This window comes from Lupinus angustifolius, chromosome LG15 (assembly GCF_001865875.1).
Source record: "Lupinus angustifolius cultivar Tanjil chromosome LG15, LupAngTanjil_v1.0, whole genome shotgun sequence".
NCBI lineage: Eukaryota > Viridiplantae > Streptophyta > Magnoliopsida > Fabales > Fabaceae > Lupinus > Lupinus angustifolius.
Genome location: NC_032023.1, coordinates 20,314,918 through 20,329,070, shown reverse-complemented (window position 1 = coordinate 20,329,070; position 14,153 = coordinate 20,314,918). Strand labels below are relative to the sequence as shown.

Genomic DNA, 14,153 nt, shown 5'->3' with positions numbered 1-14,153 from the left:
AAATAGTGACCCACTTGTCGTACTCACCGATGTATACTATACACATTTGTTATCTTATAAATTGTATCACTGCATATATCATTAAATATGGTTGGTGAAAAAATAATTAATTTTAATTTTTAACTTCAAAATATTTTTTCAACTAATCATAGACTAGTGATATATTCGGTGAAACAATTTGTGGGGCAACACTGCACAACTACAACGCATATCCATGACCTTTTCCCCTGAAAGAGTCATTAATTATTATATTTCTTCTAGTGTTACACCTTCCACTGAGAATGACATCGAATAAGATATCCTGATTTTTTTGGACTGAAGCAAATGTTGCCTAGTAAACCTTTTTTTTTTTTCATTCCCTCATTTCTTTTACCAGACAAAACTTAAAGATATACATTGATTAAAAACATTCATACGAAAAAATATGTAGCTCCCCTCTTAGACTCTTAGTTGCTCCATATCATGTGGGACAATGCTTAATTGAGAAAAGAAATGGTTAATTAGTATTTAGTTAACATTTGAGAAGAGTTAACTCTCTTAACGAATCAGCTTGATCTGTTTGCAAAACTGGGCTTCCAAGTGTAAATTCTAGATCAAGCATCACTTTGGAACGTGACAAAGAGCTATGATCTATTTTCTCTTTTATGCAATTCCACTGGCCTCCATAACTCTGTCCACTCATATAGAATTCATTCCCATTGAGATGAGAATACATCAAATTGATTTCGGGTTTTTGCTTACTATGTGATGATTGACATATTTCCCTACAAGTACAGACATACGAAATTAGTATATCAATAAGTTAAAACGTTAAAGTTTCATCTCAAACCAATTGACAATTAAAGTAGTAACCTAACAAGTATTTAAAACATTGCCAAGATAATGAGGTAAGGGATCTCTGACTTACTTTCCAACAAAGGAAACAATTGACCTATTATAACAATCAATAGTGTCAAGGTCTCGAAGAGAAATTCATAGATCTGAAAAATAAATCTTTTTGCATAAATCTAATATTCCCTGCCATTAGAGGAGATAAACCAATGATGCATAGCCTTAGCGTATCTCAATTTTGGTAATCTAGACATTAAGTGAGTCTACTAAAATTTCTACATCATTAATAAAACAAGCATGTAAGGTGTATCACATTTTCCCTTTTCTTTTATATAAATTATTGTATGGTTTGTGAACATAGATAATGTGGTATGAACAAATTACAATATAATAATGTACACAGTTATCATCTTCGTCCCAAAAATATGGATAATTTTTTTAATAAACTTCTTTATATTTGTTGAATATCTTTTTGAGAGTATAAATTATCATGTTGCTATTTATCAACATTACACATGATCTCCAATTATATAATGTTTCTTCCTTCTTTCCCCCTTATTTTTCCCTCTAAAAAATTGTAAAAATAACTATTAATTTTATGTGATACATATTGGGATACTCACATAGCTATGCAAACTTAGGTTTTGTTTTTCAAAATCTATCCAACGTAGACTTGTTGTCATCATAGAACCAAGTAATAAAAAACACAAACACAATACCAAACACAGACAGGAAATTGATTGGCCCAAAACAAAAAGGCAAAACACGAGGCATGTGTATATTCGTGCATGTACGTTAACATGCTTTAATGTCTTTCTAGTTTATTAGGTTGAAATTAATGTGAGCTTTAGTTAAGGTTTAAGGGGAAAATTGTACTTTGAAATCAAAATCTTAAGATATTATATGTATATTGTCATTTAAAGTTATCCAATATTCACAAATAATATATATATATACTCACCTTTTCGACCCAGCTGCTCCTATAACAATAAGAGATCAATAAATGGATTTAATTTAGTGCAAAATCCCATAGGTGAGTTTCATGATTTTCATTGAGAAGGGAATATTGAACAAAGAATCCAATCAAATATAGACAATATGTTTGTCATTTGATATATCAGATGTATTTTTGACATCATAAAGGAAAATAGTTTGTGATGGATAGAAATATTTGATTTATTATAAGATTTGGAATGCAATCACCTATGAGATTTTTGCATCAACTGTGGCAAATTGGATCTCTCACAAGATGCCACTACTCCATACAGCTCTACTATCCCTGGCCTTTGCCTCAAGCTCATATCTGTTTGTCCATGACCTACAATTTCAACACCATCAGATCCATTGCTCAGAAATCATAGAGTTTCGGTGAAACTCTAATAGCCAAGAGTGTGATTCCTATCAAGTAATAGAGAGACAAATGACTTTTTCCTTTGTATTTTAAGGGTAAAAATGTAATGTCATTACAAATAAAAAGGTTATGAATGTCAATATGTGTTATTTTTTCTTTACTTTCACACATCACTTCCCTCTCTATTAATGGAGATGAGTCTCACTCAATCGCCAAAGGCTATGATGCACGAATACGGATACATGTGTCGGATATGATACATATCTGATACATCGACACATATTTTTTCTAAAATACAGGATACGATACGTTCAGGGATACGTATATAAAATAATAAAAACACATAAAATATAATAAAATTATAAGTGTAAATCAAAATATCTAAAGTAAAAATATAAAGGAAATTGAAAATCATTGTCTTCCATAATAAATCTATTTTATCTTATTTTAATGAAAATGAATTTATCTTATCCTATTTTATTGAAAACGAATCTATATATTATATCCTATATTATTGAAAACGAATCAATATATTATATCCTATATTTTATTGAAAACAAATCCATATATCATATATTTTATTAAAAATGAATTGGATATGTGTCTTAATATTTATTTATTTATTTTTAATTTTTGGATACTCTACAGACACTATCTTTCACGAATCTAAGCATATCCGTATCGGATACATATCGGACACTAACACATAAGGCTATTAGACGAATCCGTACGGCAAATGTTTCAAACAAAGGGTCATAAGTCATAATAATAAGAGAATAAATAAAAGTGAGGTCATTGAGAGAATAAACATCCAATTACCCGTTCCCTTGTCAGTGCTCTTAACTGTTCTATACATCTGCATTAAATAAAAATTAGAAGATATATATAAGTCCACAAGGCAATTGTTACCCATCTAGATACCCTTATTAGATATTACATGACCAATAATTTTAAACACACATTCATCATTCATTTGTAATAAAAATAATTAATTTTAAACCATTAAACAGTATCATTAACGATGAGAAAGTATCTAAGACCCTTAGTTCTGGATCATGTAATACTTTCTCATTCTACCTTCCCCATATTTGAAGGCAACTTTGAAACAAAGAATATTTATTTTGTGTGGTATGAACATAAAAATGAAAAACTTCACTCATTAATTAAGCTGAAAGACTATGGAGAATGTAGAGAGATGGGAAGAGTAACCCTACCTGCAAGTGACTCTTGACGTGAGATAGGGTTAGATCCTTAACATTCATTAACTCTAACACAGACTTAGGAGTTGCCCCTGTAAGTGACACAACACAACCCAAAAATTAACATAACATAATTCTAATGTCCAAAACAAAATAACACAATCTATTTTCATCAGAATAACGAAGATATATTTGATCATGCTAATCTAATCATAGCATGTGATGTAACATATGTATTCTGATTAAAACGTTAGATTATTTACTTTCATGACCACCAAGAAGTTGAACCGCATGAACAAAATGAGCATGGAGGGTAGTAGTCCATCTCATTCTAGGAGCTCTCATGCTTCTTTTTACAACTCTTGCATTTCGTTTGAAATCACAGCCATAGATACGAGGTTGATAGTTATGGAACTGATGATTGAAGTTTCTTCCTTGTACTTCTGGTCGAGGATTCAAATCTGTGGTTTCAAACCCTAAGCTCAATGTAGGTTCACCATGAACAAGGTTATTAATAGTACTTTCATAGTGGAAAAGGCCAACACTTCCATTGCTACCACTACCAGAATCAGAAGTTGTGGAGCACATATTGGCAAGTGTTTTGGTAGTTAATGTTAATCCATTGTAGTTTCCAACTTGTCTAGCTTCTGAATCTGAAATAATGGGTTGGGTAATGTTTAAGGAGAGGTTTGGGTCTTGCAAAGGTGATAATGTTGGCATTGCTGTTCAGTTAAAAAGAGTGGTAAGATATACACAAGAAAGGGAAGGAATAAAAGTTTAATCAGGAATGTGGAAAGGATGAATGTAATGAAGTTGGTATATATAGTACACAGAAAGCAAGAGGAGTTGAGGTAATAGAAAGAATGAATGAAGGAGGTGAAAAAGAAAGGCGTATTTATATCATATTAGGAAGATCAAAGGGGAAGTGCAGAGATAGAGTACTAGTCACAGTTAGAATAAATATGGTGGGAAAGAGAAAGGATTAGAGTTTCTTGGGATGGTGGTATAACAGTGAAAAGGTAGTAAAAAGAGTGAGACTCACTCTAGTAAAAAGGGATGTAGTTATTTATTTTTTATTCAAAATAAAAAATGCATTAAAATGATAACATAGTTTTAATTACAAATGTACATGAAATCATAAATTTCTAATAAAAAACTATATTTAACTCATTACTTAGTGCACCAAGAGTACTCATTTAACTTTTCCACTGTTTATATTTTATAGGAAAGTTTCCTAAAGATTAAAATACAGAAATCTCTAAATGTTTTGATGTAGGAGTATTATATTGAAAATGCACACTAAGATGATAAGGGTAAGTGAAAAACCAACAAGAGAGTTAGATTTATTATGATGCATTTAAAAAATATTTTGTTTGGAGAATCAAAAGTCAGTGACACTGAAGATAATGTCACAAAGATGAGAAAAACAGGAAAAACATTAAAGTATATGATTTTTTATAACGAAGAATATATGATGATAAAGTATGGTCAAATAATATCATTCAATTCTACTTTGGAAGGAGGTGCAGCTAGCAAAGTGAAATCACTTGTTCGAAGAAATAATATATTTTCTTCATGTCCCTATTCAATCAAATTATAACATCTAACTTGTATTTATAATTTTTTATTTAATTAAATAACATATTACAATTAGTAAGGAACACTATTGGGGACACAATATGGGAAAAAGGATCTCTATTCGCAACTAGCTACCAAAACAATATAATGGTGGTTCTGCTATGAAGGGTTGGAATCAAGAAAAACAGATTAGGTACTATTACCCTGCTCCTCTTGTGTCTATATTAAGGTATACCTTATCTATCTTAAATGCCATCATTTCTTGCCATGGATTGGAATATTCCCCGTATTATTATGAACGAGGATTGACTCAGACCAAAATGTCCCTATTCTATCTAAACTTATCCTGATCTTGATCCCGATCCTATTTCTCTGTATTGCAGAAGTGGCATTCAACCTCATCAGCTTCTGTTATCTTTGGGACTATGACCATGTATTCAAATTCATGTATTTATTGTCACTATTTTCTGATTTCCATCTCATCAAATTAGGAAGATAGCACAAGGGACTAGATCTATCTCATTACATACCATTTTATCAATTCACACAAAGCCTTAGCTTAAAATTTGAAATCTTAGAGTTAATCTAAGAGTTGGATTTTGGAGGAGAATGAGTGAAAATAAAAGGCTTAAGAGCTATAAAATACACATGTGAGATGAATCTCAAGCTTTCATTTTCCATTTCTCCCTCCTAAACTAACCCTTAGTTGTTAAGCAAATGTTATATTACTATGCTAATTATGATTGGCATCTTATGCGAGTTTTTCGCCGGATATCACAGCCACTCTGACATATACTCAGTATTTGCATTTGTCACGAGCAACAATATATTACTGTGTGCGGTGCAATTTAATTACTATACCTTATTCCACTTTCTGACCTTGATATCAAAGCCCCTAATTTCAAATTGATCTCATTGATTTGCGCTTTTAATGTGTACCTAGTAATATGGTAGAATTCTTGTGTTATTATAATCCTGCAATATTCCCTCTACGTGCTCAAATATTGATCGTGTCTTAGATCTAAAACGAGAGTGGAATCTTCATAATGAAAACATAATACTAACGACATATTCATCGCCGTCAACATTCCTTGCTTCCCCACGTGATTTGTGAGCATTAGATAGGTAGGTTCTTGATTTGTTCTATTTTCTTGGTCAAATTTAGCTATGGGAGTATTAGCAAGTGGAAGAATATTATTTAAGAAAAAGAAACATGAAATATCACACTAAAAAATGTTATTCTCTTAATTAGAGAAATGTTTATTGATTGTATGTGAAGTCTCACATTCAATATACGGGAGAGGAGTTGAAGAATTTATAAGTAGGAAAGACTCAATGAACTATTGCCTCAGTGTCTCACTTATGACTTTCTAACATTCATTTATATTACTTGTTTTAAAAAGTTACTAATAACAATACATAACTAATGAATAATATATTAAGAGTATATAAAACTCATGTATTATTAGTGTATACATTTTTCTTTTTAATTAATTACAATAATAAAGTCCGATTCTATTTTAAATTTACTCTCACACCTCCATGCCATGTTTAATCCACCCCACTCTTTAGTTTATTATCTCTGGTTTGATGCACAACAAGATCATAGCGATGTCTTTATAGTCTTGGGTCCCGAGTCAGCGCTTGATTCGCTCTAGATTCTCGGGAAATGAAATTTGCTTGTTGATGTTTTAATAGATTGGGTTTTTTAATATTATCCTCGGGGATTATTTTTATTTTAAACTAATGTAATTATGTTTTGTTAATAAAAATAATTAACGTAAAATAATTTAGAAAATTGTCTTAGAAATAAAACTAAAAGCTTAAAAGATTTTTATAAAAACATGAGAAATGCTTTGGCCGTATTACATATTCCATGTCTCTGTCGTATTAGAACCCTTTCCTTTGGCCATAAACTAGCTTGTCATAATTAAATCACTAGATGGAGCAGTTTCCTTTAGTTCACATTGTAAATCATTAACCAACGGCGTTGGTTCAAGTGGTACATGTTTGAGTCCCCTTAAGCAAGAATCCGGATTCGAGTCTTGCGGATGGAAAAAATACCCGCCGGGAGAGACCAAATCGATTGAACATTTGGTTTATCAAATTGCATAATAAGCTGATAAGTTAGTTTATATAAATAGTTGTCCAAGCTAGCATTGTTTGTTGAGCTGATTAAGTAGTGGAAGTCTCATTCTTTGGGATATGATATAGTCACAATTAATAAGACTAAAAAGTGTCATTGACAGAAGCTGGTTGCAGATCTGAACGAGGTGAAATAGAGTAATAATAGATATAAGTGGGAAATGGAGTCATAAACCTTATTTATGCAATTTTTAATATTATTCTACGTCACAAAGATATCTCCGACTTTGACATTTGAATTATCTTTTAATAGGGAAGGTGAAGTGTTGTTGGTGTTACTGTTAACGTTGGATCCGAGAAAGATGACGGTGTTCCACTTGTTCAACTGTGCAATTCTCACGTTTGGCCCCCACGCCGTTTATTATTCTGCCACTCCCTTGTATTTTTCTTCTCTTTCTCTTTCTCTTTCTATATTTTTTCAAACACCGTTTCTCTCCCCTATTTCTTCACCTTCCTTTTATTCATATGCAGATCTGAGTATGGTACACTTGGCACCTCTATCAAAGCCTCTGTTGTTTATCTCGCAACAGCGTTAGTGAAGGTTGGTCAATATACTCAATTTTCAGTTAGTAATTGCTTGCACTTAGTAAAATTAGAATCTCAGTTTTTCGTTTCTTCTGTGTAATCTCGCAGCTTATTTGTCTGGCTACTTTCCTAAAGGTATCTGAGAGTGATAGCTTTGATCCATATCAGGTATGTGTTGTCAAAACTACTATGCTGATAGTACATTCCTGTAAGACATATAGTGAAGTCAAACGTATAAAATCAATTAGAATATTGGGGTTGTCTCATCGTCGAGTTGTCTTGTCTTCTTATTTATCTCCATGTCACTTCAACTCTTGCCAGAAGGTTGTCTAGTCTTCATGTTTGCTCAAGTTTTAATCTTCTATGTCTCGAGTCTTGATGGGTTTTCTCAAGTCTCGAGTCTATGTTGAAGAGACTTGATTTTTCTCATGTTAATCAAGACAAAAAAATTGTAGTTTCACAATTTATCTGCACATTATTACATTTTTCTGATCATCAGAACACATAACCTAAGCATAGATGATGAGACCTAAGCAATTTTCTCAGGTTTCTTGGACTAACACTGTCTAGTGGATACAGTTGTGTACCTACTACCTATGCAGACTACAAAGTACAAAGACACGTAACAATAGATTGCCATGGATTTATCATCTAAAGTCATTGAATGTTCTCCATGTTGATGTAGATTCATTGTTATTAACTTGAGTGATAACAAATGGCTTTATTCGTCACTCCTCAGGAGTTTTTGAAGGCATTAATAGGTTTTGTAGATGTCGCTGGGCTTTATTTTGCCTTGACCCAGTTGACTCACAGGAACATCTCTCAAAATCATAAATTTCAAGCAGTTGGACTTGGTATGTATGAGATATGACAGGATTTATATCATTTTATATGATAATCAGTTTTATTATTATGTATATCTTGGAAGTGATGTTCACCTTCCTAGATCAACTTCTGGTGTTTCTCGTGTTATTTTGCTTCTCTGATCTTCATCTGGTTCTTAGCAGCACTCTTCTTGTGGCAGGTTGGGCTTTTGCTGATTCTGTACTGCATAGATTGGCTCCTCTTTGGGTGGGCGCTAGAGGATTAGAATTCACTTGGGAATACATTTTACAGGGCCTCGAGGCTAATGCAAATTTGGTACGTTCTGTCTCTTAATGTTTAAAGTCATTCTTTTTTCTAAGATGCTAAGCCATACAGCCCATAGGTCATAGTAAAGAATTTGTTCAGTAATCTCCTTAGAATTTGAAATTATATATTTCTGCATGTTTTAGAATGACGAAACCATTTGCCTTCATATGCTATATATAGGTGGACAGCTCTCAATCTGTGTGCGGTTTGTATTATGTATTCTGTGTTTTGAAGTGTGTCTTTGTATCTGTATAGGTGTTGAGTATATCCCTCGCAGCGCTGGGATCTTTGATGTGGCTCCGAAAAAATAAACCCAAGACCCTCATTCCTATTATATACTTGTGTGCAGGGATCGTGGCAACCATGCCATCAATCACAAGGTCTTTCCTGACTCATTATTAATTTATGATTACTGCTATAATGTTGAATGTGTTTACTAAGATTTTTTATCTGCAAATTCAAGGTTTCGAATCAAGGAACAAACCAAATCTTTGTTGAACATAAAACTCTAACTCTTCCTTCAAACTGCTGATATCATACATTAATAATTCCCTATATAAGTAAATAATACATTAGGATGACATGACCAATTATAAGGTTTTAGATACAAGTATTACACATGATGCTTGGCTTCAATCAAAACATGCACCTTTTCTGTACCATTTGATGTATTTAGTGTTCGCTAAACTATGTCTTCTGCAGTTATCTGAAGCGTGGATTGGGATGGTACTTTCCGAAAGTTGTAGGTTTTGAACTCTTCACATCCTTGGTGATGGCCTTCATAAGTTGCCAACTGTTTTCTGCATGTCAAAGACCTTCAGTATGAGAAAGGCCATTGCTTAATGATAGAGTCCTGCTTAGCTATTTTGTAGCTGGAGTTTTAATACAGGATCTGCTTCTTTTGTTAGCTGCCATGCTGTTAATTTAAATTTTACTAATTTAGATGTTTTGTCAATTACAATTTCTTTATAGATTTTGAATAACACTAGTGTTTGTGTTTCTTTTCATAGAACGTTGGTTGCAATTCATTATAAAATTTTATATCAGAAAATGAAATGCAAGGATTTACCCATATGTTAAAATGTTGGCTGCAATTCAATACTTCAGTTTTTTAGGATTTAATTTCTAACTAACTCTCAAGCTACTCATGTCCAGTTTTAAATAAATTTTTCACTGCCATTTCACTAGTTTCTTCTTTATTCTTGTACCAATCATTGTATCATTCAACGCGGCTGTTAAATATGAACTAGTTTCTTCTCATTATGTATGAATGCTAAAACAATGAATTGATGTATGCTTTGGGTGCAACTTCTAATACATAGGATAGATATTAGAACAGCTAGATATGGTGATTTTCAAATTCATTGAAGAAGTTTAGGATTAACAGCAGCTCATGCCTATTTCAACCACTATTGAAACCCACTTCAATTATTCAACTATGACATCAGAAAAATGAAACTTCACAAACAACTGTATCAGTCATACATAGTGCACAACAAAAAAACATCATTCATAATTCACAAACAACAAGAACAACACCATCAGATATAACAGAATACACAACTATTCTGCTTATATCTGAATCAAAATCAAAGTTAATCTTCCTGCTCCTCCACAAACGCTTCAAATCGTAGGAGAACAAACCCAATTGCAACACCAACAAGAACAAGACCATTGATGATAGAAGCAATAGTGAAAATCTCACCTGCAGCATTGCAAGTTGATGAAAATGCCCCACCTCTCTTTCCTTTTCCATTTGATGATGATGTAGTCTTCAGTGAACTCACAATCTTAGCAAAACACTTCTCAGTGCTGAAAGGAAGCCCCAAAGTGATGACACCATTATTTGTTTTCAGTCCCACAAATGAGTTTAACCCTCTTGCATGCACCATTCTCTTATTGGTCTTGGTGCTTGAACTCATGATAATCCCTCCAGTGATGTTCTGAGGAGTGAGAATAGTTGTTGTTGCCATTGCCATTTGTTCCTATTGTTATTGTTCTTTTGCCACTAATGAATAAGGATCAAGCAAAGTAACTTGTGTGGAGGAATGTGAATGAAGAAGATGAAATATGGTAAGTGGAAAATGAGTATTTATTAGGATAAGGGTCAAGGAATTTGATTGGTTAATAAGACATGAATGAGTATGGTTGGATTAGATGTTGAAAGAAACATGGAATGGTGGGACACAATTCCACGTTGCACCACTTTAAGGAAAAAAATTGAGTGAAAAGTAAGATAAAAACAAATAATAATAATAATTATGTTTTGTTAGTTCAACATAAGAAGCTATGTTTAAGGTAAAGCTTTTACAAAAGTGATGATTATCAGATTCAAAATTTTGACATTTTTGGTGAAGTTTTCTCCAATCCATTTCCACTTAAACTAGGTAGTTTTTTTGGGTATAAGTATTACTAAATAGAATATCAATTTAAATATTTGACATAAAGACTTGAGTAATTGTTTGAACACAGTCAATTTTTTTTCATCTTCACAATATCTTATAGGAGTGATCTTAGAATTAACTTTTACAATTTCGAGTAATTAATAATATAATCAATAATAAATTTGTGTTAAAAAATTATTAATTAGAAACCATTGAATATTAATTTCTCATTGAGTATCAAATTCAAGAGTAGAAAAGTACTTTGTTCAATATTTATACTATGAGGAATAATAAAAGTGAACTAAATAGCTAATTTTGATTGACTCAAATTAAGTTATATATTGTTACTTTAGAGAATCTTAAACCCAAAAGAATGACTAATAAAAAAACAAAAGTGTATCTTCGGCCCTTCTTTGTTAAAAAATAAATAATGAACATTTCAGCCTTCAATTGCTTTTTCAGTAAATTTTCAATTTAATCGACTATTTTATATCAACTATGAGCTTTCAGCTTTAACTTCTGTATTTTTTAGCCTTTGAAACAGTTTAAGATTTTAGGAGGCTATGCGGCAAACATGACAAACCATTTCCTAAGAATAATACTTTAATGTGCTATACATTTAAATCTAAAAATTAGTAATAATTGCATAAAAAAGGGTTGCAATATTAGTAATAATTTAACATGATAAATGTTGGTCAAAAGTTTGTAAAGTATTATTCTGTCATACAAGATTAACCATCTAAATATTGCATGATATTTTTTCTAAAATCATAACTATATGTGTCTATCAAAAGCAAAGTTCATAACCCTCTTACGAAAAACAAAGGTTGACAAGAAATGGAAACCATTGGAAATTTGGAATACTAGTCCAAAAATAGAAAAGGAAATATTGCATGCCTAATTAAGCCAAGTAATCCATGGTTGAAACTAACCTCTAAATAAGAGCTATTACAACACCAATGGTTAATAATTGGTTACAAAATAGGAAGTTTAATATCTAGTTTTGAGGGACCTAAAGTTAGAATAAATGACTTTAACATTGTGGGATCAAAAACTATTCCAGAGCCTCTCCTATGGCTTGTAATGCTTCTTAGTGTTTCTCAATATAATCTCATTTCCTTTCATCTCTTTTCATTTCATTCATTTGCAGCCTTGGGCTCTTCCAAGGTAGCGATTTTATTCAAAAAATGCAGGTCGTAGGCTTCTCTTTGGTTCTTTTCTTATTCCTCATATTATCATTCTCATCTCTCTCCTTTGCACTTTCCAATATTGAAGCCTCATTCATTGCACGTCGACAATTGTTACACCTTCATGAAAACGAGGAATTAACTGAATCCTATGTAGAAAGCTACAAAACTGATCTAAAATTTGATAACCCAAGACTTAAAAATGCATATATTGCATTTGAGGCATGGAAAAAAGCAATATATTCTGACCCATCAAACATTACATCTGATTGGGTAGGACCAGATGTTTGTTCCTATAAAGGAGTTTTTTGTGCTCCTGCTCTTGATGATCCTAAGATTGAAGTTGTTGCTGGGATTGATCTTAACCATGCAGACATTGCTGGTTACATTCCTCCAGAGTTTGGTTTGTTAACTGATCTTGCTCTTTTGCATATCAACTCAAATAGGTTTTGTGGTGTTCTCCCAAAGAGTTTTTGCAATCTAAAACTTATGTATGAACTTGATATCAGTAACAATCGTTTCGTAGGTCCATTCCCTCAACCTATACTTTGCCTTCAAGATATTAAATATATTGACCTTAGGTTTAATGACTTTGAAGGGGAACTACCTTCTGAGTTGTTTAACAAGACCCTTGATGCTATCTTTCTGAACAGCAATAGATTTGTGTCCACAATTCCAGAGAATTTAGGGAACTCACCAGCTTCAGTTATTGTCTTGGCTAATAACCATTTCAATGGGTGCATACCTAGAAGCATTGGGAAAATGGACAAGACCTTGAACGAGTTTGTGTTGGTCAATAATAACATTTCTGGGTGTTTACCTGTTGAGATTGGAAAGCTTTCTAACATTGAGGTGTTTGATGTGAGTCACAACATGCTTGTTGGTGTGTTGCCAAATAGCTTACATGGACTTGGAAAAGTGGAAGAGTTATCCATTGCAAATAACAAGTTAACAGGTTCTGTATTACATGGAATTTGTAAGTTGCCTGGTTTGGTGAACTTCACATTCTCTGATAATTATTTCAATGTGGAGGAAGAAGGTTGTGTACCTAAATCTAGAAAGAATATTGATTTGAATGATGAGAGGAATTGTATTCATGGTAGGCCAAAACAGAAGGGTGAAAGTGAATGCAATGTTGTCTTAAGCAAGCCTGTGGATTGTAGTAAGGCTCAATGTGGCCACACATCAACCCCATCTCATTCTAATAATCCTCCAAGTGAAACTCCATCAGAACCAGAACCTGAACCAGAACCCAATCCTACTCCTTCTACCTCTAGTCCTTCAATTGAGACGCCTTCGGAACCAAAATCACCACCACAAACACCTGAAACACAACCAGCACCTACACCGGAAATGCCGAAGGCAACACCTCCACCCACACCAGAAACACAATCACCTCCCACACCAGAAACACCTAAAGGAGAGCCACCATCCACACCACAAACACCTAAACCACACCCACCAGAAACACCTCAATCATCACCACCACCACCTCAGGAGGATGATCCTCACAAAGAAGCACCCAGAGGACGACCAAGGACTCCACCACCAACACATTCTCCTCCTCCACCAGTCCACTCCCCGCCCCCACCAGTCCATTCTCCACCGCCCCCTGTCCACTCACCACCTCCACCGGTGAACTCCCCACCACCCCCCGTCCACTCACCACCTCCTCCAGCAGTCAACTTCCCACCACCACCTGTTCGCTTACTACCCCCTCCACCAGTTAATTCCCCATCACCACCTGTCCATTCTCCACCACCACCAGTCCACTCTCCACCACCACCAGTCCACTCTCCACCACCACCAGTTCACTCTCCCC

General features: G+C 33.5%; 4 protein-coding genes across 4 annotated transcripts in view; 2 read left to right on the top strand and 2 right to left on the bottom strand.

Moving 5' to 3' along the window:
• On the bottom strand, positions 437-4,251 carry LOC109327769 (probable transcription factor KAN4). The gene is made up of 5 exons (XM_019560919.1): positions 3,645-4,251; positions 3,397-3,473; positions 3,002-3,038; positions 2,035-2,149; positions 437-764 (listed from the first exon to the last, which is right to left on the bottom strand). The coding sequence occupies exons 1-5, from the start codon at positions 4,099-4,101 to the stop codon at positions 512-514; spliced, it is 939 nt and encodes a 312-aa protein (XP_019416464.1). The 5' UTR covers positions 4,102-4,251; the 3' UTR covers positions 437-511.
• On the top strand, positions 7,343-9,832 carry LOC109327991 (transmembrane protein 147-like). The gene is made up of 7 exons (XM_019561207.1): positions 7,343-7,483; positions 7,576-7,645; positions 7,738-7,797; positions 8,369-8,483; positions 8,654-8,769; positions 9,016-9,140; positions 9,463-9,832. Exons 1-7 carry the CDS (start codon positions 7,407-7,409, stop codon positions 9,584-9,586), a joined length of 687 nt encoding a protein of 228 aa, XP_019416752.1. The 5' UTR covers positions 7,343-7,406; the 3' UTR covers positions 9,587-9,832.
• Positions 10,089-10,853, bottom strand: LOC109327992. Its single transcript, XM_019561208.1, has one exon. It carries the CDS (start codon positions 10,737-10,739, stop codon positions 10,356-10,358), a length of 384 nt encoding a protein of 127 aa, XP_019416753.1. The 5' UTR covers positions 10,740-10,853; the 3' UTR covers positions 10,089-10,355.
• LOC109327986 (pollen-specific leucine-rich repeat extensin-like protein 3) overlaps positions 12,024-14,153 on the top strand; it is a 2,672-nt gene continuing 542 nt past the window's right edge. The window contains exon 1 of the mRNA XM_019561201.1: positions 12,024-14,153. This exon is cut by the window's right edge and continues 542 nt beyond it. Within this exon, the coding sequence (XP_019416746.1) occupies positions 12,332-14,153 (1,822 nt within the window). The 5' untranslated portion in view covers positions 12,024-12,331.